The sequence below is a fragment of the Notolabrus celidotus genome, chromosome 9, assembly GCF_009762535.1.
Source record: "Notolabrus celidotus isolate fNotCel1 chromosome 9, fNotCel1.pri, whole genome shotgun sequence".
In the NCBI taxonomy this organism is placed as follows: Eukaryota; Metazoa; Chordata; class Actinopteri; order Labriformes; family Labridae; genus Notolabrus; species Notolabrus celidotus.
In genome coordinates this window covers 8,664,130-8,690,779 of record NC_048280.1, presented here as the reverse complement: position 1 = coordinate 8,690,779, position 26,650 = coordinate 8,664,130, and the positions used below count along the sequence as shown (strand labels likewise).

General features: G+C 39.9%; 1 protein-coding gene and 1 long non-coding RNA gene across 3 annotated transcripts; one reads left to right on the top strand and one right to left on the bottom strand.

Annotated features, from left to right (window-relative positions):
* Window positions 1-1,350: 1,350 nt before the first annotated feature.
* Window positions 1,351-26,451, bottom strand: krt1-c5 (keratin, type 1, gene c5). 2 transcript variants are annotated; one of them, XM_034693090.1, is made up of 12 exons: window positions 26,137-26,451; window positions 25,268-25,433; window positions 19,060-19,110; window positions 11,867-12,015; window positions 11,222-11,638; window positions 10,148-10,230; window positions 8,318-8,474; window positions 7,263-7,427; window positions 7,051-7,176; window positions 3,338-3,555; window positions 3,075-3,103; window positions 1,351-2,287 (listed from the first exon to the last, which is right to left on the bottom strand). In XM_034693090.1, the coding sequence occupies exons 5-12, from the start codon at window positions 11,606-11,608 to the stop codon at window positions 2,172-2,174; spliced, it is 1,281 nt and encodes a 426-aa protein (XP_034548981.1). In that variant the 5' UTR covers window positions 11,609-11,638; window positions 11,867-12,015; window positions 19,060-19,110; window positions 25,268-25,433; window positions 26,137-26,451; the 3' UTR covers window positions 1,351-2,171. The 2 variants fall into 2 exon arrangements, with proteins under 2 accessions (XP_034548981.1, XP_034548982.1); XM_034693091.1 differs by lacking the exons at window positions 19,060-19,110; window positions 25,268-25,433; window positions 26,137-26,451 and having other exon boundaries at window positions 11,867-12,041.
* LOC117819630 lies at window positions 25,805-26,519 on the top strand. The gene is made up of 2 exons (XR_004632575.1): window positions 25,805-26,185; window positions 26,302-26,519. It is a non-coding gene; the product is annotated as an uncharacterized LOC117819630 (long non-coding RNA).
* Window positions 26,520-26,650: the final 131 nt, after the last annotated feature.

The following is a 26,650-nucleotide window of genomic DNA, read 5'->3' as shown; positions in this document are numbered from 1 at the left end:
TAAAAGCATCATCTCTCTTATTGTATGGCTTAGAAAATGAACACACTGACTTGTTTCTCCAGTTCAGTTATATAGTTTTTCTTGTCTATACGACCACTCAGAGCACATGTACTCTCCCACACTCACTCATTCATACACTGATGGCAGATTCTGCTATTGTGTTTCATATGTATTCACACACCTGTAATTATGTCATCAGGAACAATTTCTGGGGTTAAGTGTCTTGCCCAAGGACACTTCTGATTTATTGGATTTAATTGCCATCTGTCTGACTGGGAAATGACCAACAGTACCACTTAGCCACTGCTACCCAGTTATAATTATGACAATGTGAATCCATCACACGTTTGAAGAGTTTCATTGATGGCATATTGTATTTCTTTATATTTTCACATTTCCCTATTTTAAATGTTGTAGAATTACACATTTTTCATACATTTACCAAAACATTGATCTTGCTTTTAAATAACTGTTTTAATTCAATGCCAATGACACCTTTGTATTTCAATTTAAATATCAAGGAAAATGTTAGCATGTGAGAGTCAGGCCTGAACATGTAAAAGCTCAGTTACAGCAAAATCAAAATACATTGGATCACATCAGATAATACAAAAGTACCCAGTAATGTAGCTGTTGAATGCACGTTGCGTATAAGATATAAATAATACTAATGTAAAGTGTTCATCCATTCAACCACACCACACAAACGTCTGTGAAACATGCAGACGCCCCCTTTTAATATTACAATAATTTTAACCTCCCTGAATGGCAGCTCTACAGACCTCAAGGTACACTCTTCAATGCTCCACAGATGAACAGGTTTCATGGGTATGAATTGAGAGTTTTGGGATTAAAATAAGAAAAATATTTCTAGTCTTCAACTCTAATCTGTTGCCAGTCTCAGTTGGAGAACTTAAACCAGACACTATTTGACTCCATAACCAGCCTTACTGTCTTCATGTTAACACGAAACCTAATCTAATCCTTAATCACAGTGACCCATTTCCAAACACAACAGCTTAATTCACTTGTTTCATTCTCTCTCACACTTGAAAAGCGTTAGCTACATTTCTGGTTCAACATTACTTTTTAAAATCCTCTGTGCTTGTTGTGCCACACGTGCTCACAAACTCTCAGAGAAAGATGCCGAAACACAAAACTCTAGGACACAAAAGCCTGTTACCTGATGCCGCTGAATGTGGGTCTTTCAGTTTCTGCCCTCTTGGTGCAGAATCATGTGTTTTTTTGTCTTTTCTCTCCTATTATGTTCCTCCAGTATCAGTAACAGATAACAGAGTTTCTGTTTGGGCTGAAACCTCTCTACAAACGTCACAGACAAACTCTTTACACACATTTTTTTATTGACACTGTACATCTGCTTTGGTTGAGTTGTTTATGTCTTTAACAGAACAACATTCACATACAGTAGATACTACTGCAAGATCAAGACATTTTCTAAAAGGCATTTACACATTTATTGAAATGATCACGCTACCCTGCAAAAATATCCCTTCAGTCAGAATTAAACCGTTTTTGAATAGATTTAGAAATACTCTAATTCACCTCACCTTATGTCTGTCTGCTAAATGTAAAGTACAGCTAGCAGCTGGTTAGCTCAGCAAAGCACAGGGACCTTTTAATACTTAATTCATTGTACTTAAACAAATACACCAAGTCTAAAGTGTTTGTAAATGCGCATTAGAGGTGCTGGTATGTAGCATCTGTATGCTAAGCTAAGCTAATTGGCTGTTAGCTGAAGAGTTATATTAAACTTACAGATCAGTGTGGTGTTAGACTTCTCTTCGTAGTAGTTTGACTGAACAAAATAAATCTACAGTGAGGTTAAAAACCTCATAAAAAGCTAGTTTTCAAAGTTGATTTTAAGTTAAGATGTGTTTGTCCACAGACTATTCAAACATTTCAGAGAAAATTCCCTTCGTACTAATGAATCCTTCCAATTTCATGGACTTACAGAAATCTATCATGCTGCTAGGAAAGACAAGTTTCCATTGAACTCTACTAGTGGTATATTTTTGGCAAGTTAAAGGCATTGTATTAACATGAAACTGAAACATTGAAAAAATGGTGCTGTGGTGATTGATGTCTGATTTGAAACACAGCTGGCACTTCTGGTTTTAGACACGTCACTGCCTCCCTGCAAATGCTTTGGCTCATTTTTTGTGCTCCTCAATCTGCTCCACCTCACTGGACTCATCCACCACCTTCCCGTTGACCATGGTCTGGGTAACAACTTTTACGATCTTCCTGGTTCTTATTTCTGGGTCTTCTGTAACACAAAGTTGTGACAGGGTCAATCACAAACAAGAATGAACAACACATATCATTTCTGCTGCAACAAAACTGAAAAAAAATAAGTTTTTATGAATGCTGGGTTTTAATATTGAGGTTATATCAAAATGAAGTAAGTGCACAGCTTTGATCAATGTATATAATGTAATGACAGTGAACTGCACACAGTAACAAGTTAGTGCTACAGTAAAAAGGGTTGAAAGAGAAGAGATCAAATGTCAGTGTTTGAAAATTACACTGTGTGAGTCATTGTTTCTTTTAACTGTTACTTTTGTCTCTTATCAGATCCTGCATTGATATCAAGCAACCACACTGGGGGCCAGACATAATAGAGCAGGATTTGATGCTCCTGCACTTCATAGTCCATGGTAAGATTGAAAATAGGACAAGGAAGATAGAATATTTATGGTTTCATCATAGTATCATGGCTGTGTCTGACAAAGACACCAAATCGAACCAATAGGATCTATGTACTCTAAAAAGAATTGATTGTCTTTTGGTGAAGTGACCACAACCCCTCGATTAAAAAAGTGATAGTAATCAGTTCAAGACAGACCCCCTCCTCTACATGGGGTTTGACACTTTTTATACTATGCCTACTTTCATTAACATTTATATAATATAATATATATATAATATTTGTATTGCCTTCCAGAATGTAAATAAAAATAATAGAAAAAGGAAAATTTGTACTCACAATTGTGGTACGAAGTAACTTCTTAATCCTAACTGTATTATTCAGTAAAATAAAACATTTGACTTACTTTTAACAGGTGGAGGTGTCTCTTTCACCCTGTGGGAGAAAAGAATATTATTTATCTGTATTTACTCCTGTGGTGCAAAAAGCAATCCTGTCAACATGCAGAGGTCTGGAGGAGTTAAGTTATTTTAAGTTGCATAAACTTTGTATAACTTTTTTGTATGGATTAAAAGCAAAGATGAAAATACATTCTACCACAAACTTTGCTTGGTCTTATGATGTAAAAGCATATAATATACAGATTTCTGTTTCTTAGCCCTCTCTTACATTTCCTCTCCCTCCAGCAGCCTCCTGTAGGTGGCGATCTCCATCTCCAGGTTCTGTTTAATGCGCAGCAGCTGTTCGTAGTCGGTCTTGTTGCGTTGCATGTCCAAACGCAGCTGAGACAGCTCGTCCTCCAGCTGAGTCAGTGTGGCCTGAAGACGATCCATCTCCACTGAATACTTGTGCCCCGTTTCTGCCAGGTTACCCTCCAACACGCTGACCTGTGAACGTGACACACAGGTAAGGATCAGTGACAGAAGACAAAGAGTTTCATACTTAATAAAACAAACAAACAGTAAAGGAAAGGGTTAACTTCACTGGAAACATTCCCCTTGAGATGAGAGGATGAGACAGAGCAGTCACAATTCATTTAATTTATTTCCCACTTTGAGGCAGCAGAAACCTTCTAAAGCAGAACTTATTTACAAATACTGAAGACAAAGTAATACAATCATTTATTTGGAGTTATGTTTTAGGCCTCTCAGAACAAACTCCAGTATAGCCCGAGGAAATCAGGTCAGAGCTTCACCTTTCATGAACAGATCTTTGTTTACAGTCAGAGCAGAAACTTGAGATGGGAATATTAAATCTGAGTGAAAGGGCGAAATCTACCCCCACAGTATGTAATATTTCACATGTAGTTGTCTGTTTTGAGAAATTATATGGGAAAAAAAGCTAATTTGGGGCGCGGATTTAGCTCAGCAGTTATAGCGGACTCCCCTTCTATAAAAACTATGGTCCTGTATGCACCAGCCAAAGGTTGAATTCCAGTCTCAGCCCTTTTGAAACATGAAATTCCCCTCTCTTTCCTCCTAACATAAAAATATAATAGTAATAATCTTTATTTATTGAGCACTTTTCAAAAACTATGTTACAAAGTGCTTTACAATGCCTCACAGGACGTGCAAAATAAAGAACATTTTAAAAGACCATACAATTAGTGCAAGTATCATTAATATTAAAAGAACATAAAATAATAAAAACAAACAAAAGAAGCAGGACCCAGTGCAAGACACCTTGATCAAATAAAATCAGGAAATGCTCTCCGATAAAAGTACGTTTTGAGCAAAGACATGTCTTGTCTCTCTTCAGATGCCCTTTCAGATTAAGGAAAAATGACCACAAAATAACTTTAAAAAAGCAAAATTGTTATCAAGCAGTAGCAAATGTTTTCTGGGATTGCAAACAATCTCCCTGCATACAAAAATAATCCCCTTCAGAAGTGATCTGTGAATATTTATTTGTCTTAAAACAGGCTACAGACACAAAAGACAACTAAACTTACACAAAGACTTCCTTTGCTTAGATATTCTGCCATCATATATCATCATATATCATCATATATCTGTTTGTAGAAACTATGTTTAATGCAACCTGATGAACTGAAGTCTGATAATCGCTCAGCTTTTAGCTATTTAAGCGTTTTTCAGCTTGTTGTTTTGGTCCCTCAAGTCAGACCAAAACAAGCTGAAAGACACTTTAATATGTTTGTAAAGATGAGATTTAGGTGATGTTCACTTTATTCTTAGTCCAACACTGTAAGCTTTTACTTGAACATTATGAAGTCATTTAATGCATGTTACATACACGTTTTTTGAAGTGCAGCTGTAAACGCCGGAAAATGGCACAGCATCTTTAAATATCGTAGGGAAGCACAAAGTAGACAATGACGGGATCAACAGAAGGCTGTAAAGCTCAAATGTTCCCTGTATACTTTGAACCCTACATGTTGCTTTGTACAGTGTTAACCTGTTGAGCTCATCCATTCACAACCCCTTACAAATCACCCAGAGACACTACAGACTGTCAGCACCACCATACCTCTGCATTCGATACTGTGTGTTCTTACTATAAAGCAAACATCAATGAGCTATTACCGGCCTACAATGACGATGCCCACACGCTGTTTGATCTGTGCGCATATGTAGTGGAAACACAAAACACTTCCCTGTCGGACTCAATGTCTTGTCACTCTGATTGATTATCGGAGCAGAAAGAAATTGCTGTGTACATTGTGCTGCTGGTAGCTCTTTGTTGACAAAGAGAAAGCAGCTGTTAGCTTTAGAAAGGTCTGACATGTGAGAAGTGTACAGAAGAGAAGAGGTGAAGTCGAGGCTGAGCTCTAAAGAAGTGGAGGAATGGAAGTTAAAGGGAAACGGGATTAATCTTTAAAAGCTGAAACAGCCACAGATGAGGGTCTCTGGAGTCCTACAGAGTGGAGGTTCGTCTTGACACATCTTGACATCTTACAGTCTGAACTCTGGCTCTCTTGCTAAAGGTCTTGCTCTCAAATCACTTCTTCATAGACATAGCAAGCGGTTAAGTCTCACTGAAAGCAGGTTATCTGTTCTGTGATATATCTCTGAGGGGGACAGGATGGCCAAGGAGACACTAACATCAAAGAACATTTAATATTACTGTTGAAAACTGGGTTAACACTGAAAGACAGGGCAGAACAATGCTGTTGTTGGCTAACTGTCTGCTCGTCAAATATTACATATTGATTAAATTAATTACATATCATTAAACAGGTTCACCCACCAACACACAATGCTTGTCAGTGCATTGTCCCTCTCTCCTTTTCTCCACTTCTCATTATGCAATGATCAAATTGTTGCAAGTGTAATATGTTTTGATTATTGGAATATATTTCTGCACTAGTCCAATTTGTTTTTACTGGTGCATAATATGTTTCTACTGTTTCTAGGTCGCTGAATAAATACCTTCTTTTAAATCACTCCTCAAAACCTACTTGTATAGAAAGGCCCTTTTAGAGTAAATTTGCTGATTCACTGTTTCATTTTATTGTTATTTTAGATTATAATTTGTTTTATTGTGAATCCAGTTTTACTGTGTTATCGTTTTATTGGCTCAATTGTTTTACTTATTTTCAATTCCAGCACAACCTGATTGTATTGTATCTTGCAGTTTTAACATCTCAAGTCCTGCCCCTTAGGATTATCTATGCTTTTAATGTTATTTCATCTGCCGGTGTGCATTTGTACCCTTGGTGTAAAGCACCTTTTAACTGTGCTTTGAAAGGTGCTATACAAATAAAATGTATTATATCATTATTATTCATTACTTCTGCAATAGTTTTTACTTACTAGTACAATATATTTTTCCAGTGGTAGCATATATTTTTCTTCTAGTGCAAAAATGTCCCTACTAGTGCATTTTTACCAGTGCCATATATTTATATTAGTGAAATATTTTTCTAATAGTGGAATATATTTTCTGCCAATAGACATTTGTCTTCTTCTGGTGCGATGCATTTTTCTACTATTGCATTTTTCTCTAAGTAAACCAACTTTTTCGACAGGTGCAATACACATTTTTCAGTAGAGCAATATGTTTTCACTTCTGCAATACATGTTTCTACATGTGCAATATGCATTTTCTGGTGCACAAAACATTCTTTAAATTTGGATCATTACCTTCTGTGGAAAGCACATCTTCACTGTACAACAAAGACTGTTTCTCTTGTGTGGATGCATTAATGTGGTTCACTTAAAGGAACCATTTCTTAGTCTTGACCTAGTTTATATAATAATAATAATAATAATAATAATAATAATAATAATAATATATGATTTTTACTTTATTTCTATTAAATAAAACTAAAATTGGTTAATAGTAGTATTCCTGGAGAAAGTGATTATATATAGATGTCCAGACAACACCACTCCACCAAAGTTTAAATTGGTAATCTGTACCTGCTTCCTTAGACTGTCCAGTTCAACCTCCAGAGCCTGCAGGAAACGCCTCCTCTCACTGAGCTCATTCTGGGCACAACGCAGAGCCTCGTTACTATCTTTGACCTCAGACTGCACCGCCTCCAACTGAAAACACACACATGAAAATATCATTTAGTGTAACAAAGCAAAATATTGAACCAAGCACAACATACATGCATGCAAAGACTGACCTTCCTGAGGTACCAGGTCTCGGCCTCCTCCTTGTTTTTGCGAGCGATTCCCTCATACTGGACCCTCAGCTCAGCCATGATGGCCCCTAAATCTGGACCCTGAGCAGCGTCCACCTCCACATTCACCTGCTCGTTGGCCAGACGGGATTTCAGAGCGTTCATTTCCTGTGAATATTAAGAGAAATCAAAGGTCAAACAAGAAACATTTACAGCTAAAATATCACGGAGGAAGAGTGTCAGAATCTGATTCTGTCATTTATCCAACTCAGTGCTGAAAGGAGTATCAAGATGCTTTGCTTGTGTACAAGTAGTCACCCTTGTCATTTGTTTTGCTAGTTGTGTTTACAGATGTAGTTATATTTGTGTTGCTTAGTTATAGTAATACAAACAGGGAAACAAATCTAGGCTACCTCATTAGACAATATTACTTTATGACAGAACACCTTCAGTGTGCAATTCAGCAACAAAGTGTTTAAAGTGTTCCTGTGTGTTGCATTGAGCTGCATCTGTGTCCTTTATTCTACCTCTTCAATTTTCACCTCCTCAGTCTGTGCAAGATACACCTCCAAATGAAAAACAAAGTCTGCAGGGAGCAGGGTATTGCCTGCACAGCTCAGTCTACATCCTGGACACCACACCTCACTGTCTAAACACACACAATACCTATGACTGAGTTCCCTTTATTAGATATCCACAATAGGTGTTGTCTTGCCGTCTTGGAGCACCATGGTGACAAAGAAAGAAGGCGTGTCCATACACCTCACATTATTATATTTCAGATACTGGATACTGCAAAACCCTCTGATGCAGTGCTGCTTTATGTTGACCTGATTCAGCCATGTTGGAATGTGAGATCACTTTGTGGTTCTGGATGTAATCAATCATTTTCAAGTGCAAGAAAAAAGGGCTTCATGGGGCTCAGAGAACCCAGTGTGCTTTAAAGACTTCATATATTTAAACAAGACTCCACTTGACAACTTGCAAAGCGATTATCTTGACGAGCAAACACTCACTGATCATGTCTGACATGACCTTTACCGTAGTGGAGCTCTCACCTCGTCGTGATTCTTCTTGAGGAAGTAGAGCTCCTCCTTCAGGCTGTCCAGGTCTCCTCGCAGAGTGGCGATGATCTGATCGTGGTCGGACTTGGCTCTCCTCAGAGCCTGACAGTCTCTCTCCACTGATTGACACAAGGTGGCTTCTGCTTCCCATCTGCAGGGAAAAATACAGTTGAGAATTAAATGCAAGAACGTAGGTGCAGTTAGGATAATTCCTGCAGATTTAACGTAAAATTGTAGAGGCACATTCAGTCCAGAATTCAGGCGTCAGGTTTTCAAACTGTTGTCCAAGTTAGGAATAATAATTATCCCAAGAAAGAAGATACAATAATAGATTCATATGTGCGTCAAAATAGTAAATGGTAAATAGTAAATCTATACAATTGTTCAGTCAGGTTTCAAGTTTTTCATTTTAAAATATAGAGACAAACAAACAAACAACCACTAAGATATGTGTGGCTGCCTGCTTACATCTTCTTTCTTGGATCAGAGGTGTATCTCAGTAAACAGGTAACAGTTCTAGATACTTTCATTGTATATATTAAAGGGAAATGGTATCAACATATTCACACATTTTCAACTCGCTATTAGTTCCTCTGCTGCTTCATCACTCTGTCTGGTGTCTCCTTTGTCCACGCTGTCACTTCTGTGTAATGTTTATGCAGCCGAGAAAAAAGTAGCATCCCACAACTAATACTACATCTTGCTCCATGCAGTATTACTAAGTTAAAAAAAAAGCTACTTTAATATAATCACAGAAATAATATTAACCAGAGTTACATAAAGCTTCTGTGGGGAACTTTTAGTTTGTGTTGATTTTGGCGCCCCTTTTGGACAACAAGATACTTATTATTTCTGCACTGGTTTTGTCCTAGACATGTATAAATAAGTTTTTTTATCAACAAAAATCTCACCCTGCTGTCTTCTAACACTCATAAGTATCACTTGTTGTGAATATTTGCTGTTCAAACTGTACAGAAGGGCTGTTTCTCCAGGATCTGGTTTGATATCTACCCCCTCACCGCAGTTTCAGACACTAGAAATTAGCAGCCTTGCCGCTGATGGTTTTGTTTGCTTTCGTAGGTCATACAGAGGCGTCAGCATCAGTTTCAGTCTGTTTCACAATCAAACTCCTCGCAGAAGCTTTAAAGCAGCTTTTAAAGTCGCATTTAGTCAAGCTTTATATACTAAAAGAACATAAATAAATGTATATCTGCATTATTTAATCTTAGACTTATTGATTAAAAATATTATAGACAGCTTTCATATTTATACCGTGAAGAAGAGATCACAATATCTTTGATGATCTATAAAGCAGTCGGCCTTTAAGAGTGAAATAAGTTACTAACATTGAATAATAAAGTGCTGTAGTCTAAGTATTTACAGTTTTGATGTAAAGACATAAGAGGCTCACATTTGATTGATTAGACAAATCTTTAAACAACAGAAAAAATGCACTCATGTGAGAAATAGCATTCAAACTCCTGCATGTAAGGTACACATGCACTATGCTGTTAATACCATTAATCACTGCCACATGATGTATCACTCCATCACATCAGACCACAGAACAAACAATCAGCATGCTGTGAAAAACACCAGCAGTGGGCGTATTTACACTCCACCATATTTCCTGCATCTCCACCTTCCTGTGCTCAGCGATGGCATGGCTGTTCGACTCACATGAGTCCCTGAGCGGCGTGGGAACGAGGCTCTTATTTCACGGCCTGACATAAAGGTCATTTATTCACACGGCTCTGCAGTCTGGCGCTCCCATGTGAACACTCACAGGCCAGCAAGAGAAAGAAAGCTCTGTGTGACACTCACTTGACCCTGAAGTCGTCGGCCGCCAGCTTGGCATTATCGATCTCCAGCATGAGGCGTGCGTTCTCCAGAGTCTTCTTTCTCACCTGAGCAGAAACAATGGTGGGGAATTAATAAAGGAACATGGAAGAACAGAAATGGTTTGTGCTTTTAAAATGTGAGCTGCTGGTTTGTTTGCTGCAAAAGCTTGCATGCTCTCACTGAACATGTCCTTCTGGTTCCATTAGCTTTCTGCAAGTTCTTTCACCACTGCTTGAAAGTTTCAGATGTACAAGTAAAGCTTGTACAGGTTAAATCTCTTTGATGTATTAGTCTAAATGTCTTTTTCTATTACACTGAAGCCACCTGAGTCCTTCTTTCTTAGTGCAGGTTTGTCTTGTCTCTACTGTAATGCAAACCGGGGATTCACTTTCAAGTTCAGTGGCCTCAACGAAAAAACAAATGTAGTTCACACAGTTTTCACCTTTTAGCATGGAATTGTTTCCAATGATTATAATTCTGAATCGATCTTGAATCGCTCTCAACTATTGGTAACTGTTACCCGCTACATATCTAACATAAGAAACATACTTATGAGGACATATTGGTGCTGATGTTGACTAGGATACAGCTTTCCCACCACTTGGAGATCTTTATTGATCTAGAATACAGAATATAGAAAAATAAAACAAGATGTAAAATGTACTAATTAAGCAGACTGATTCATTAATGGACCAGACAGCAAGACAAAAAGAGCAGTTGTGATAAAAAGAATAAAAAGATCAATCTGTCGGAATATATAAAACCTTTCGGGAATTTAATAATTATTTTATATAGCACGGAAAAGTGATTTGACAAACAAACAAATCACAAACTCAGAGAACAACTAAAGAACCCAGACACAGCAAGATGACCAGAAGATACGGTCGATACTTCGTCTGACAAAGAGGACAAAAGATTTAAAACTGAAAACCCAGCAGCAGAGAAGAAACAGAGAAAAGGGGTAAAAGAAATAAAAGAAACAGGAAGGAATAAAAGGACTAAAAAGAAACAAAAACAACAAGAGGTTATTGGACGGCTACAAAGAATAAATCTGACCTCCTGTCCGATAGCATGTGCCTGAGCCATCAACCCTTCAATGTCGTGTCCTTTGGGAGCCCTCTCCATCATCAGCTGCTTGATCTTCACCTCCAGCTCGGCGTTGGATCTCTCCAGCGAACGCACCTTGTCCAGGTAGTTGGCCAGCCGGTCGTTCAAGCACTGCATGGTCTCCTTTTCGCTGGCGCCCACACCGAGCCCGTTGAAGGAGAGATTGGAACCCAGCATGTTCAGGCCATTTCCCATGGAGACAGAGCGGGACAGCGGCAGTGTGCTGATGGGGACCTGAGTTTTGGAGCGGATGCTGCGTCCACTGTCCCTCACGGAGATGCTGGAGAAGGACGGCTGACGGACCGAGTAGCTGCGCACAGAGAGGGTGGAGGCCATGGTGTCCTCTGCACAGGAGTCGTAGCACAGCTTGATCAGTGAGAAGCAAAATCCATGTTTATTTACATGCACAGAAATAAATCAGATGTAAAACATTTGCGTTATTAATATGTCTTTAATATGTCTGTTTTCTATGTCTCTGTTATGCATCTCTGTGGCTGTTTCTTACCCTCCTGTTTGATATTTAATAACTTCTTCACTAATTCAGGGACTTTTTGTCAAGGAAAATTAAAGCAGAAAGAATAAAACATTACTTACATCTGTCTCTGTTGTTCAGCAGGTCTTCTCTCGTGTTGCACAGCCAGCTTTGGACCCTGATGGTACGACTGAGATCTCTCAGGTGAGTCTGGCTGCAGGAGGCTCACTCTCTCTCTCTCAGGGTGGAGCCATCACTGTTCTGTCCAATCCTGCAGTGACAAACAGGAGAATGTAATAAGACACCTTATAGAAAAGTGAAAAAATGACTGAGGTGCAAATAAACTAAACCAGTCTGTGTCTGAACTTTAAAAGCAGCTTATTGTCTGCGGACTGAAAGGCAAACAAAAGTTGTAAGTTGAGACCCTTTCTAACAATTAAACCAAATCAAGCCCCTTCAAATGTCTATTACAATGAAATGTTATAATGAAACAGAGGAGGGCTCTTTATAAGAGGTAAATAGTCATTGTAGTCCTACAGTTTATTCTCAGGGTTCCCACTCTTTTCCAGAGATCATTATCCAGGACATTTCCAGGACATTTTCATTGATGATCAAGCTGGTATGACAGTCTATATTTAGTTCCTAATTTAGTTCCTAAATAGTCAAATATGTTCCTCTCAGTGGAAGTCTACATTGAAAGAGTGTAGAGATGTAGTCTAGGAGTCTAGGAGTTTCTGTGCAGCTGTGTCGCTCTTTTTGTTCCGTTTGTTTTCACTATCGGGAGTTTGCACTCCTACTAGCTAGAGCAGGGGTTCTCAAAACTTTTTGGAGCCAGGGACCCCTTACAGGTGAGAAAATTGTCCAAGGACCCCCTCATAATTGTAACACAGATTAAGCACATTAGTGATGTATCATGATCAAAAGCTGCGGCTCTGAGAGCCGATGCTTTATAGTGAATCAGAAGAGCCGGCTCGCATCGAGAGAGAGCCGGCTCCCAGTTTTTTCCTTTCGTTTTTTTCTCACAGTGCTCAGCCCCAGCTCTGCTCACAGCAGAACTTTGTGTTGATTGGTCAGCTTGGCAGCCATGCAGCCAATCACATGTGAGGATATAGGATACAGGTGATGGAGGGGAGGCTCTGTATCGTGGCTTCATCTGTTCCTTCAGAGAGAGTCTTCTTGAAGACCAAATACTCACTGAGAGGAGAAATCGGATCAGCCCATCCAAGCTGAGGCATCGGATTTTTCTCAATGCCAACCTGAGGACATTAATAATGTTTGCTTGAGTATGGTTCTGGTTCTGTTTGCTTGAGTTCGGTTCTGGTTCTGGTTCTGGTTCGGTTCTGGTTCAGTTCTGGTTCGGTTCTGGTTCGGTTCTTGTACGGTTCTGGCACGGTTCTGGTTAGGTTCTGGTTCAGTTCTGGTTTTGTTCTGGTTCGGTTCTTGTACGGTTCTGGCACGGTTCTGGTTCGGTTCGGTGCGGTTCTGGTTCGGTTCTGGTTCGGGTTCAGTTCTGGTTCGGTTCGGTTCTGGTTCAGTTCTGGTTCGGTTCTGGTTCGGTTCTGGTTCAGTTCTTGTACGGTTCTGGCACGGTTCTGGTTCGGTTCTGGATAGGTTCTGGTTCAGTTCTGGTTCGGTTCTGGTTCGGTTCTTGTACGGTTCTGGCACGGTTCTGGTTCGGTTCGGTGCGGTTCTGGTTCGGTTCAGTTCTGGTTCGGGTTCAGTTCTGGTTCAGTTCTGGTTCGGTTCTGTTTCGGTTCTGGTTAAGTTCTTGTACGGTTCTGGCACGGTTCTGGTTCGGTTCGGTTCTGGATAGGTTCTGGTTAAGTTCTGGTTCGGTTCTTGTACGGTTCTGGCACAGCTCTGGTTCGGTTCGTTGCGGTTCTGGTTCGGTTCGGTTCTGGTTCGGGTTCAGTTCTGGTTCAGTTCTGTTTAAGTTCTGGTTCGGTTCTGGCACGGTTCTGTTTCGGTTCGGTTCTGGTTCAGTTTTGGTTTAGTTCTGGAACATTCTGGTTCCGTTCTGGTTGAGTTTGGTTCGGTTCTGGTTTGGTTCTGGCACAGTTCTGGTTCTGTTCGCTTCGTTTCTGGTTCAGTTCTGGTACGTTCTGGCTCAGGTCTGGTTCGGTTCTGGTTGTGTTTGCTTGAGTTTGGTTCTGGTTGTGTTTGCTTGAGTTTAGTTCTGGTTCTAACCCTAACCCGAATCCGAACCCTAACCCTAACCCTAATCCGAACCCTAACCCTAACCCTAACCCTAATCTGAACCCTAACCCTAACCCTAACCCTAATCCGAACCCTAACCCTAACCCTAACCCTAATCACAACCCTAACCCTAATCTGAACCCTAACCCTAATCTGAACCGTAACCCTAACCCTAATCCTAACCCTAATCTGAACCCTAACCCTAATCACAACCCTAACCCTAACCCTAATCCTCACCCTAACCCTAATCCGAACCCTAACCCCAATCACAACCCTAACCCTAATCACAACCCTAACCCTAATCTTAACCCTAACCCTAATCCGAACCCTAACCCTAACCCTAATCTTAACCCTAACCCTAATCACAACCCTAACCCTAACCCTAATCCTAACCCTAACCCTAATCACAACCCTAACCCTAATCTGAACCCTAACCCTAACCCTAATCCTAACCCTAATCTGAACCCTAACCCTAACCCTAACCCTAATCACAACCCTAACCCTAACCCTAATCCTCACCCTAACCCTAATCCTCACCCTAACCCTAATCTTAACCCTAACCCCAATCCTAACCCTAATACTAACCCTAATCTGAACCCTAACCCTAATCTTAACCCTAACCACAACCCTAACCCTAACCCTAATCTTAACCCTAATCAGAACCCTAACCCTAATCACAACCCTAACCCTAACCCTAATCCTAACCCTAACCCTAATCTGAACCCTAACCCTAACCCTAATCCTAACCCTAATCCGAACCCTAACACTAATCTTAACCATAACCCTAATCCAAACCCTAACCCTAATCCTAACCCAAATCTGAACCCTAACCCTAATCCTAACCCTAATCTGAACCCTAATCCGAACCCTAACCCTAATCACAACCCTAACCCTAATCCTAATCCGAACCCTAACCCTAACCCTAATCTTAACCCTAACCCCAATCCTAACCCTAATCCTAACCCTAATCCTAACCCTAATCCGAACCCTTACCCTAATCTTAACCCTAACCACAACCCTAACCCTAACCCTAATCTTAACCCTAATCCAAACCCTAACCTTAATCTTAACCCTTACCCTAATCTTAACCCTAACCCTAATCACAACCCTAACCCTAAACCTAATCTTAACCCTAACCCTAATCTTAACCCTAACCCTAACCCTAATCCTAACCCTAATCTGAACCCTAACCCTAATCCTAACCCTAATCCGAACCCTAACCCTAATCTTAACCCTAACCCTAATCACAACCCTAACCCTAACCCTAATCCTCACCCTAACCCTAATCTTAACCCTAACCCCAATCCTAACCCTAATCCTAACCCTAATCCTAATCCGAACCCTAACCCTAACCCTAATCTTAACCCTAACCCTAATCACAACCCTAACCCTAACCCTAATCTTAACCCTAATCCAAACCCTAACCCTAATCTTAACCCTAACCCTAATCTTAACCCTAACCCTAATCACAACCCTAACCCTAACCCTAATCTTAACCCTAATCCGAACCCTAACCCTAACCCTAATCCTAACCCTAATCCGAACCCTAACCCTAACCCTAATCTTAACCCTAACCCTAATCACAACCCTAACCCTAACCCTAACCCTAATCTTAACCCTAACACTAACCCTAATCACAACCCTAACCCTAACCCTAACCCTAATCTTAAACCCTAATCTTAACCCTAACCCTAACCCTAACCCTAATCTGAACCCTAACCCTAACCCTAACCCTAATCCTAACCCTAACCCTAACCCTAATCTTAACCCTAACACCCTAACCCTAACCCTAATCACAACCCTAACCCTAACCCTAACCCTAATCTGAACCCTAACCCTAACCCTAATCACAACCCTAATCCTAACCGTAATCACAACCCTAACCCTAACCCTAATCCTAACCCTAACCCTTATCTGAACCCTAACCCTAATCACAACCCTAACCCTAATCAAAACCCTAACCCTAACCCTAATCACAACCCTAACCCTAACCCTAATCACAACCCTAACCCTAATCACAACCCTAACCCTAATCCTAACCCTAATCACAACCCTAACCCTAGGATTAGGGTGAGAATGATTTTGTAACAGAAATGCACAAAATTGGGCAATTATAAGTCTTCTCATAAAAACACAGTACGTTAAAGGGTTTTCAACACAAACCATTAGTTTTTTCAAAGTTAAGGTAAAATATACGGCAACAAAAGATCCTAAATTAAGAGCCGTTCGGGAGTCGAAAGAGCCAGCTCTTCTTTGGGAGCCGAGTTAAAAGAGCCGGCTCTCTGAAAAGAGCCTAAGTTCCCATCACTAAAGCACATGCTTACTACCATTTGCACTCTTAGTTGCCCTTGGAACTATTTGTATTGTAAAACGTATCAATGTAAATACTTCAGACCTGACCATAGTGATAAACAGATAACACTTCAATTTGAATCAAGTAAAAACCACTTGTATACTTTAAAACAGAGGGTTATTTCATTCCTTGTGGACTCAACATGACAGCATTTATACTTTTCAAGTAATTGATCTTAAACGCTTTCAGAAAATTAACAGTAGCAAGACTCACATATCCCTTCGAGCCACCAAATGGTATCATAACAATGGTGTATATGCTGTTTTGTAATGACAGCACAATTTTATAATTTATTGGAAATGTATTCAAATTATTTCGCGGACCCCCACGCTATGGTTCGCGGACCCCCAAGGGTCCCAGGACCCCACTTTGAGAACAACTGAGCTAGAGTATGGTAATTGAGGTCTCAGCCTGCAGAGAAAGTTGTGAGGCACAGACCCCCAAGCTCTCTGCCCGACTCCACTGGTCACACTATAACTTAAATATAAGACTCATTGAATCAAAAGAGCACTCTACAAGGTTAATGTACCATAAAACATAAACAATATACCCCCGTTTTCTGTGAATGCATGATTATGAAGTGAAGGAGAAAAGATGTGAAAAAAGTTGCGCAGTGTTGCTGTCTTTTCCAGCACAGCGTGAACTCAACTTTCAATGACTGGGGATGTGTTTTGTTAATAGGGTCAGGTCGCACACAACCATGTTGGAATAATTTTCCAGGACTTTATGTGCTTTTCCAGGACATTTTACTTTTTCTCCCATTTTCCAGGTGTTTTCCAGTACTGGAAAACTGGTCAACTGTTTTCCAGGTTTTCCAGGTTTTCCAGGACGCGTGGGAACCCTGTATTCTGTTTACATATAAAAATGTTGATTTTTATTGGCCAATTTCATCAAACCTCACTTTTTAAAAGTGTTACCAAACAAACCTTATAGGGTACTACAGAGCTTTAAAGGGACATATAGGAAAAAACTAAAGTCTAATACAAAGAAACTTTAGCCAAATCGCATGGAAACTTTAGGATAACATAGAGAAACTTTTGCAAGATCTCACAAAAAGTTTTGTTCAGGTGAATTCCTGTTTTCAGTCATCAACGCCAAGTTAGTCATGAAAATTACTCTAGATATCAGAGCAAAATAAACAGAAGAAATGACAAATTATCCCAAGAAACCTTAGCTGGATACCAAGCGACTTTTGCAAGACCAATCAAAACTGCTGCGAGATACAGAGAAACTTTCACAAGACCCAAAGATACTTTTACAAGATCCCAAGGTACTTTTGAAGATCCTAAAATCGTTTGCAAATCCCTTTTGAGAAACCCTGGAAACTTCTGTTCAGGAGAAACTTTTGTGAGATCCTGAGAGACTTCTACAAGATCCTGAGATACTCTTCGAAAATCCAGAAAAACGTAAGCAATATCTTGAGAAACTCTGACAAGATATAGAGAAACTTCTGCAAGATTCTGAGAAACTTTTGCAAGATCCAGAGATCCTTTTGCAAGAAAAAGAACATTTTGGGAGATCCCTGAAAATGTTTGCATGATCCTATAAAACTTTTACAGGAATCCAAGAAAAATGTCAAGCTGCTGAGAAGTCTTTGCAGTATTCTGAGAAACTTCCATGATGTCAGTTTTGAGATGCGATCCCACTGTTGCAAGATTCAGAGAAACTTTTGTGATACCTTTGCAAGATCTCAAAAGTTTTTAGTTTGTTTTCAGGCAGATTCCTGCTTCAGGTCACAGGCAGTGATGAGCACTTTATTAGTCATTCAAAATAAAATTACTGCTGATATTAGAACTAAAAAAATAAAGAAATGAACATGATCTTGAAAAACTGAGAAACCTTTGCAAGATCTGGAGAAACACGAGTAACGTGACTGATCCCACCATACAGGCACAAAAATGTTTGTTGGGGTAAAAGTGAAATATTAAAGCTGAACATATACAAGAAATAGACATGAAGAAAGAGTGATAAACATTAAAAAGAAATAGTTCCACTTTTAGTCACTGATTTTAGTAGCAGTAAAGCAGTTGTGTATAATGAACACACAGCACACAATCAGACATTCTGATCTATATTTGGCCTCACAGATCCACTGAGTGACATCACACTTCACCTGACCTGTACGCTGAAACTTGGAGGGCAAACTAGTGTGTCTAACAGGGACTCTGCAGTCTCCACAGTGATCCCATTGAGCATGCTCACAATGCGCACAATATGAGCGGTGTGAGATGCCAGCTTCACCTGAGGACAGCCCTGGAGGATGAGGGGAGAAACGAGAGGAAGAGGGAACAATGCAGGGACAGAAAGAAAAGAAAGAGAAGACCCCTGAGAAATGCAGGGCGTGGGTCCTGCTGAACTAGAAACCTGGCAGACCGAAACAGGCGCACACACACAGAAACACACACACACACACAGAGCCACCTTTTTTTGTACATGTAAAAAGTGTCACCTATCCTCAGCTCTCTCCTGCTGTTATATAGTATCTAATCCTCTCTGCAGGATCAGATCACACAGGGACACTGGTCTGGTTTAGTGCCTTACATGCTTCCAACTCCACCCAAGATCATCCACCCCTGCATTTTACACACTCACACACATAATCCCTGAAAACACTGCTTAGATCATCCACATGATCAAATTCAGACTTTGACATGAACTTTTTGGACTGCTCAGAGTAAAAATGTCCATTGTGCTTCCTGTGATCTGAATGAGAAAGATATCACCTGTCTGGCTTTTGTGGTGAGCAAGACATGATAACATAAATACCTTGAGTGTATCCGGCCGTACACAATGAGGCTGAATCCAATCCAACATGATCTAGCGGAAAACCAAATGATATTTTTAGATTACCAGGATGGAATTACAAACTGCTTTCACACCTTTACAGTACAGATGAATGCTTAAAGCTTGTCCATACATACTGTATGTAGAGCCAGTGATTCAAATACTGGTCTCAAGTACTTTACTTGTGAACTAATTTTTATTTAACATGCTCCTTTAAAGGGTGTCACTTTTATTTTAGTTTTCTGTAAGTATTGTGCTTTTTTGATCTTGCTCTTTTAGCTCCATGGAATACAAACTTTCACATTCATATTTATTAAACAAAACATAATCAGCAAATGTTGTAATATAAGATTTAAAGATAAGCCTTTAATGATCCCTCTTTGAAGTGTACAAGCTACCCAACCAGATTTAGTAAAGAGGAATTCCCCCACCTTCACCAGCTTAAAAATTGAAGCGATTTTCATTTGACATCATTTTAATTATTCTAAATGAGCCATTCTGCAGTTTGAGGTCATGTGTACTTAATTAAATTCTACTGTTATTTTTTAGAACAGTTTCATCCTTTTGACCTTTTCTCTGTGGTAATTCTATTTTTACTTAAAGTTAAAGTTATTTCTGTATTTTCAACAGTTGTGTTCAACCTCTTTTGAGAACACTGTCCAGGGATTTCTGTTTTCATTCAAATTATAGGGTTATTATTATAGATACGCATTTGATTTGAGTCATTACTGGAAAAATACGGCAAATAAAAATGCATGGATACACTGCCACCTTGTGGATTAAAGCACATACTACATAATGGAGCTGAACTGGTACCTTTTAACACTGCTGTTTCTCAGAAAGACGTCTCATTTTAAGGTTGAGGTATGAAAGAGGATGAATCCATGGCATTTTATCAATGACCTTATAGATGTAAAAAAGTACATACAGACCTTTAAAGACAGATGCATGAAAAAAAAAAAACATCCTTGCTGATTTAGGTTTCATTTGGTAAGAAAGTTGAATAAACTACATTAATGTACAAAAAAAGTGGAAGAATCTGAGCCTGAGTCATTTTTTTTCTCTCAGTACAGGGTAATTTGTCCTTAAATATTATGTGGCAAAGTCTTCTAATATAAAATCATATTTTGTCTGTCTGAGTGTGCACAGAAGCATCTCATTTCTTAATTTTCTGCCCTCTTTTGACCATTTCAAAACAGCCTAACCTGGCAGAGGTGAGCTCTAACCCAAACAAGGTTCTCAGCCTTCCCTCTCCTCTTTCTAACGTCACACTACAGACTCTTCTGTTTGCTGTGTTCAGGCTTAGGGCCGTGTGGTAGAGTATTTTCATCAGTGTTCTGAAGAACAAGGCAGTGATGTATGAGTAGTGTTGCGACATAAAGAGGATCTGCTTGTGGATATGATGGACAGTGGGATCATGGAGGAAGTGGGTCTGGGGTGTCATGGGTTTAACTTGAAACACCGCTTATACAGGAAAGTTACTCACTTGATAACCACTTTCTCCCCATCTATCCCCGGCCATGCAGCAGCAGACTCTTCTACCTCTAACATGGAGAGAGTGATTCAGATTCTGCTTCAGCTTTTTCTAAATCCAACTGAAGTGCTGTGATGTTTCAAAAGCTGTTGTCGTTCCCCCAAAATAAACACGCTCTGGGAACCTGCCGCGGGTCCTGTGTTTATTTTTGCTCAGCGCACGTTTGGCCGTCAGCCTGGGTGAAGTGAATCATAAGTTTCCTCCTGTCGTTCCTCCTCAAGCTCTCGTGTGCTACTGTAGCAGTCACCGTGTACACACGAACAGAGTTTCTCTGTTTATTTCTCTGAATTTGTATTGAACACTGTGTCCTGGCCCTCAACTCACAGTCAGAAACACTCATTTTGCTTTGTGTTCTTGTTTAGAAACCTGATGCTGAATTTAGCTGTGCAGAGCTTTTTCTGCTTGGGGTCAAAATTGTAAGCCTGTGCAACATCTACATTTAGACAAACCACCAGAAGCCACAAAGTAAATTCACTGTGGTCCAGTTTGACTAAAGTCAGGACATTGACCTAAAAGAGTGTGCTCATGTCATGTTGACCCTCACACTGTTGTGTGTTACATGCTCTGTGAAGCCTCATGCTTTAAATGATAAGTTTAGACTCTCTCAGTTTGAGATGAGCTCAAACCGATGATTTTCTCGGCGATACCAAAAAGCTCATGGGCAACATTAAATTTAGATATGATACTTTAAATACTTCAGGAAATGTTGGAGGAGCTCTCAAAGAATTTGGACACTGACTGGGACATTCATTGTGTTGTGAAAAAGCTGAAATCCATAGAAAAGGTTGCCAACATGTAATTCGCTGATGCAAAAGTCACGTTTATAACAAATTTAAAGTCAACAAAAACACTGTCCTTGGTGTCTTTACTTTATTCTAACTAAATAGAAGCATTATTTATCATAGAGTGTATTATGTCCTTGTTCCTTGTTTTGAAAACACCTTTCAGTTACCACTTAGGGGAAAGCCTTATTTCCCATCATGCTTTGTGTTGTACTGAATGACTCATTCCTCAAGCTTGCTGTCTCTGCTTTCAAACATGCAATTGTTACTTACATTGTTTGGTGGTTAGAATACATACTTTATCACTCCCCAAGGGGAAATTCAATTTTTGTTCTCCGTTACTGAACAGTCAACACACACACACACACAAGCTGGAAATAGACACACACACAATCATTGTCCTATAGACACGCTCTAGTGGAGAGACTTCAGAGTGAGAGAGAGGCAGGTCTCTGTGGGGTTCAGGGTTTGGTACCCCCAACTGTCAGTATGTGGAGGATGTTGTTTTATGCAGCTAGATATCATTATAATCACAATCTGTAGTTTTTCTTTAGTTTTGACATTTAGTGAGGAGAAAAGCTGCGCTACAATCAAGCGGCAACCTCCGGTCTAAAAATATGATTCCAATGCTGAAGTGCAAAAAACTGCAATTCATCGAGGATCCACTTGAGGCTTGCTCTGGAAGTACCGGAAACCACATACACAACCATTCAAAAAAGCTGATCTCTACAGCAGAAATAAACATGTTTACAGCCTGGCACAAAAGACGAGTGTAGTCTGGATAGCTCATTTCTCGATGAGCTTACACTGTACGGGGGCTGAATTTTTTTCTAACGCGGCAATTTCGAAGATATTGAGTTTACGAGTCTTCCAATGAGAGGCACAGCTGACTTGATTGACAGACGGGAACACTGTAGCTGTTGGCGAGAAGGCTCAAAGCCGCCTCTTTATGTCACAATCGGCGGCGGCAGCCATGTTGCTGCTGTTGACGATTGGCCTGAAAACAGCGCTTCAGAAATGGATGGGTGACGTCACAGATACTATGTCCATATTTTATACAGTCTATGGCTACAATCTGACCTTATTCCCACTTGCTGAAAAAGTTGTGGGTTGTTAAAATGGATCACCTTGTATTCTAGCTTGAGCATTAATGTTACGGATAGGGAATTGGATTAATGCACTTCTGCTTTTAATTTGGTGGTTTCAGGTAACCAGACTTCAAATCCAGGTTAACCGTTTTTTCGCATGTTTAAATCTCCAACAACACAACAGAAAGATCAGCCGTTCCTGGTTTAAGTTGCTAGGCTGTTTATCATTTGATACGTTATTTTTTTTACAGCTTGCGTTTTTAATATAACAAATATTAGTGTTGGAGCTATTTTCACTGTTTTATATACTTGATTACTTTACTTTAATAAATTAATTTATTGCTATTTTATTGAGTGTAAATATAGGATTAAGTTTGTTCCCTTTAGTTTTATTAATATATTTCAGTACTCACTTTGATGGGTTGATAGTTTTGCACCGGATGGCATGTGGATGGACAGGAGGGGCAGACGCCAGGGCCAGGTGAATGTTTTGTTTTACGGGATAAGTGAGAGCACAAGAACGCTACTGATTATTTGTAAGAAGCCTTTTTTGTTTAATAAAACACAGAAGATGCTGCAGTTTTGGTCGGACATTTACAAGTTTTTGGATCATATGTACGATCCAGTCTCCCTGTGCCCTGTGGCTGTTCTAATTTTGACTTTTGTTCTTTGTAAATTGACAAAGTCAAATAGCCACTACAATTAGGTTTGGTTTAACAGTTTACACACAATCCCCACGTACTCAAGCTACAGTGCTGATTGCAGTGGTTACTGTCTCAGCTCCCTGCCACCACCCTTTGCTGCATGTCTTCCCCCCACTCCCTCCTCCTCACAGTTTGTGTCTCTCTTCAGCTGTTCTTTCTAACAAAGGTGAAAAAGAACAAATACGTAATTAAATAAGAAAAAACAATAGATAAATACTGTTGACGTTACATAGAAAAGAACATTCCTACTCGCAATGTTGTTAAAAGGGAAACATCCTCATATTCTGTTTCAGTGGGGCACAATTAAACAGGTAAATCTGACATGTTGGAGAGAGAGTGCCAAAGTAAAACCAGAACTTGTGTGCATATTTCATCAGATGTTAATAAATATAGTTTGGCATAGCTATGATTAATGATTCTTTCTGATTCCTGATGATTACTTCACTCATTATTATATTATAATTATTGTTCTAATATTGGGTTAGGGTTAGTAATTGCATTGAAATTGTGCAAAATATTTGTGAAGGATTATGTGCCCGGACTGTGTAAACCCTCAAACAGACCTTTGTCATCTGCAAATAGGCAGACATACACAGACATACAGAATCACGTGAATGTGACGAGTGATTGAGACTTAACAGATCATAAGAATGATAATAAAAACAGAAATATTAAATCAAATCAAGACAAAACAGTAAACCTAATCAGCCAATCAACACAACCACCTTCCATCATTGAATAGCATATAGTGATCTAAGTGATACAGTATGGCTTAATATATCATCACATATTCTTATAGAATGTCTTTGAATGTATTAACAAACCTCTTTTAGTGAAGAGAGAAAACTTAGACATTATCACGCTCATCAGCCATTCAGATACTTTGCATAGCGCCATCAGTTCAGTCAAATACTATCCTCATGTAAAGCGGGGAAAAGACACTAAAAAATTAGAGACACTGCCAGCATATGGCAGTATCTGAAATAAACTCGAAGAGGAGGAGGAGGAGGGTGCTGATGAAGATGGGCCACATTGCAATCTTGCACAGAGGTTTTGTTGACTGTTGTTCAGGGGGAGAGCTCATCAGCGTGAAGGAGCTGAACGTGAATACGCAGAGACGAGGGGCACTGCAGTGTATCTGCTCATTAGACGGCCGACGCTGTAATTCAGAGAGCGAGCAACTCTGCAATCAGGGGCCTATTCATTAGCATGGGGGGCCCGCTTTCATCTGTAACCACTTGAAGCTGCCAATCACCAAGGCAGACGCATGACATGATGACAAAACGGGGCGGCTTAAATGCTCAGGGATGCTTGTGCATGGGGAGAGACATGCCTAAACGCTGCCTCGAGCGCTCGTATCTGAGAGGGACTTTAATGGGGAAGAAATGTGGGTTTTTACAGTGTAGTGCTGGCAGGTGGCCCAAACTGTGTCAGTCTGATAATCATCTCTCTGCTCAGCATGAACTCAGCTTTTGTTCTCAGATTTCACAAGGAGGAAGCATCGCTTTACTGAGCTGGTTTTCTCCTCCTAAATTGAATTGATTGGAAGTGATTGATTGAGGAAAAGAAAGATTGATTCAAAAGTAAAGTTTGGGAATAATTAGCGTACTCACTGTCACGTAGATTAACAATATGCTCTACACACTCATGTGTAAAGCAGACAAAGGTACATACACTCTGCACACACCTGTTCCAGTCAGCGTTTGGGCATCTTCAATTAAATCTCAGAGCAGTATAAGGAAACCATTGTGTCTGTGTTTTATCTGCTGTAGTGCTGTCTGAGTGAAGGCAGAGCTGGGTCAGACTGTTGTCTGTTTGACTTTTCTGCTCTTCTGCAAGCAACAAGAGAAACACTGCTGTCACCTGAAACTGGATCATGCAAATGTGATCCCACTCTTTCTCATTGGGAGAAAACCACTAGATATATGTGTGGGTGAGGGGGGGTTAGAGGAATAATATCTCACTCATAGTCATTAGAAGCTAGCAGCCACACTAAGTTTGGCTGAACATTGAAAACAGAGAGACAGCTAGCCAGTTCTGTCTGGAGCCAGGATTATGGTTACAAATTGTAACTTTCAGCACCTCAAAAAGGTCACTTGCCAGTCTCCAAACCCATCTGACTTTGGCCTGATGTCAATGTAGCCTCTGGGAGCAATGCTCAGCATTTCAGGGCTTCTGGTGTAGACAGAAGTTGGCAAAAAAGGACTTCTGGCCAAGACTGGTGATGCTGCGCAGGCTGTTGTTGCATCTAAGAAGCAAGAGAAAAGTTGGAGTTGAGGCAAGCGGAGATTCTGATTATACCAGAAGCTAGTTCAAGCTAAATCATCATAGGGCTACAGCAGATGGACTGGGTTGCCTCAAGATCAAGTGGCCCCTCCATTGTTGAAAACTACAGTTCCTTGAATGTCCACTCGCGGCTGTCTCCAAAGCAGACGAAACACTGTTAGTGTCATTTATATTTTCAGCCTGGTACAAATATAGCTCTGGTTTCTTATGTTAGCATTAGGGCTTTTTACTGTTTAGCAAATCCCTTTTCATTAGACTAAGGGCAGGAGTAAGGCATAAATAAGGCTTCATTTGGGGCGTGGCTGATTTGACATAGGCCTATAGGCATATTGTAATTGTTTGATAGGAAGCAAGGCTATGGCCTAAACTCTTTGCCTAATTCTAGAGTAAGCTCGTCATACGTTGGAGTCATCATATCTAACATGATGACCATCATGACATCTCTTCAGAAACAAATAAGTGATGTCACTGAAATTTCATCCTTGTACACTCTATTATTATGACCCCAATTCAAACTCATGTCACATGCCAATACATCATGTAAGCCTATACTAAAGCCATTATTATTGTCCATTAGAAGAGATCACTCACAAGCTTATTAGTGTTATCTAACATCAACGCTACAGTAGGCTTGGATGTTTCCCATGATGTCATTGGTTAATTACCTGGCTGACGCAGAAACACATGATGGCGACCTGCAAAGATGGCGTACAAGTAAGTCCTTCATGAAAGGTCTGTGAAGTTTCGCGTCCGTCTATGTTAATCCACGGTTTTAGCTTTTAGTCGACATGTGCAGATGATTTGTTTCTTCATTTCCAACATTCATTTAGAAGTTACAACGAGTGGTGCGCTTCTTGCCTACCTATGACTGGATGGAAAACATGGACCGGACTTTACGGGACTCTGGACTGGCTTACTTTATTTCCGTGAGCATTGAACTTTTGCTTTCATGGTCTCTTTCGTCTCTATGCAATTACTGGCACTAAATGTTAACATATAAAACATGTTGCTTATTGCCTGTGGATAAAATATTGGTTGAAATTTTAAACTACATTTGCTTTTCTTTTAAATTGAGTGTTAAACAATCTGGTTAATGAAGTTTTCATGTTTTTGAATGTTTGTTTTGCTTTTATGGTCACCAGTATGTATGTGTGCAGTGATTCGTTAAGGTAGTCGACA

Coding starts and splice junctions, on each gene's coding strand:
- krt1-c5 (XM_034693090.1), bottom strand. CDS start 11,608: ATGGCCTCCACCCTCTCTGTGCGCAGCTACTCGGTCCGTCAGCCGTCC. Junction 7,428..8,317: donor TCAAGAAGAATCACGACGAG/GTGAGAGCTCCA, acceptor TAATATTCACAG/GAAATGAACGCTCTGAAATC. Junction 3,556..7,050: donor TGGACAGTCTAAGGAAGCAG/GTACAGATTACC, acceptor TCACGTTCACAG/GTCAGCGTGTTGGAGGGTAA.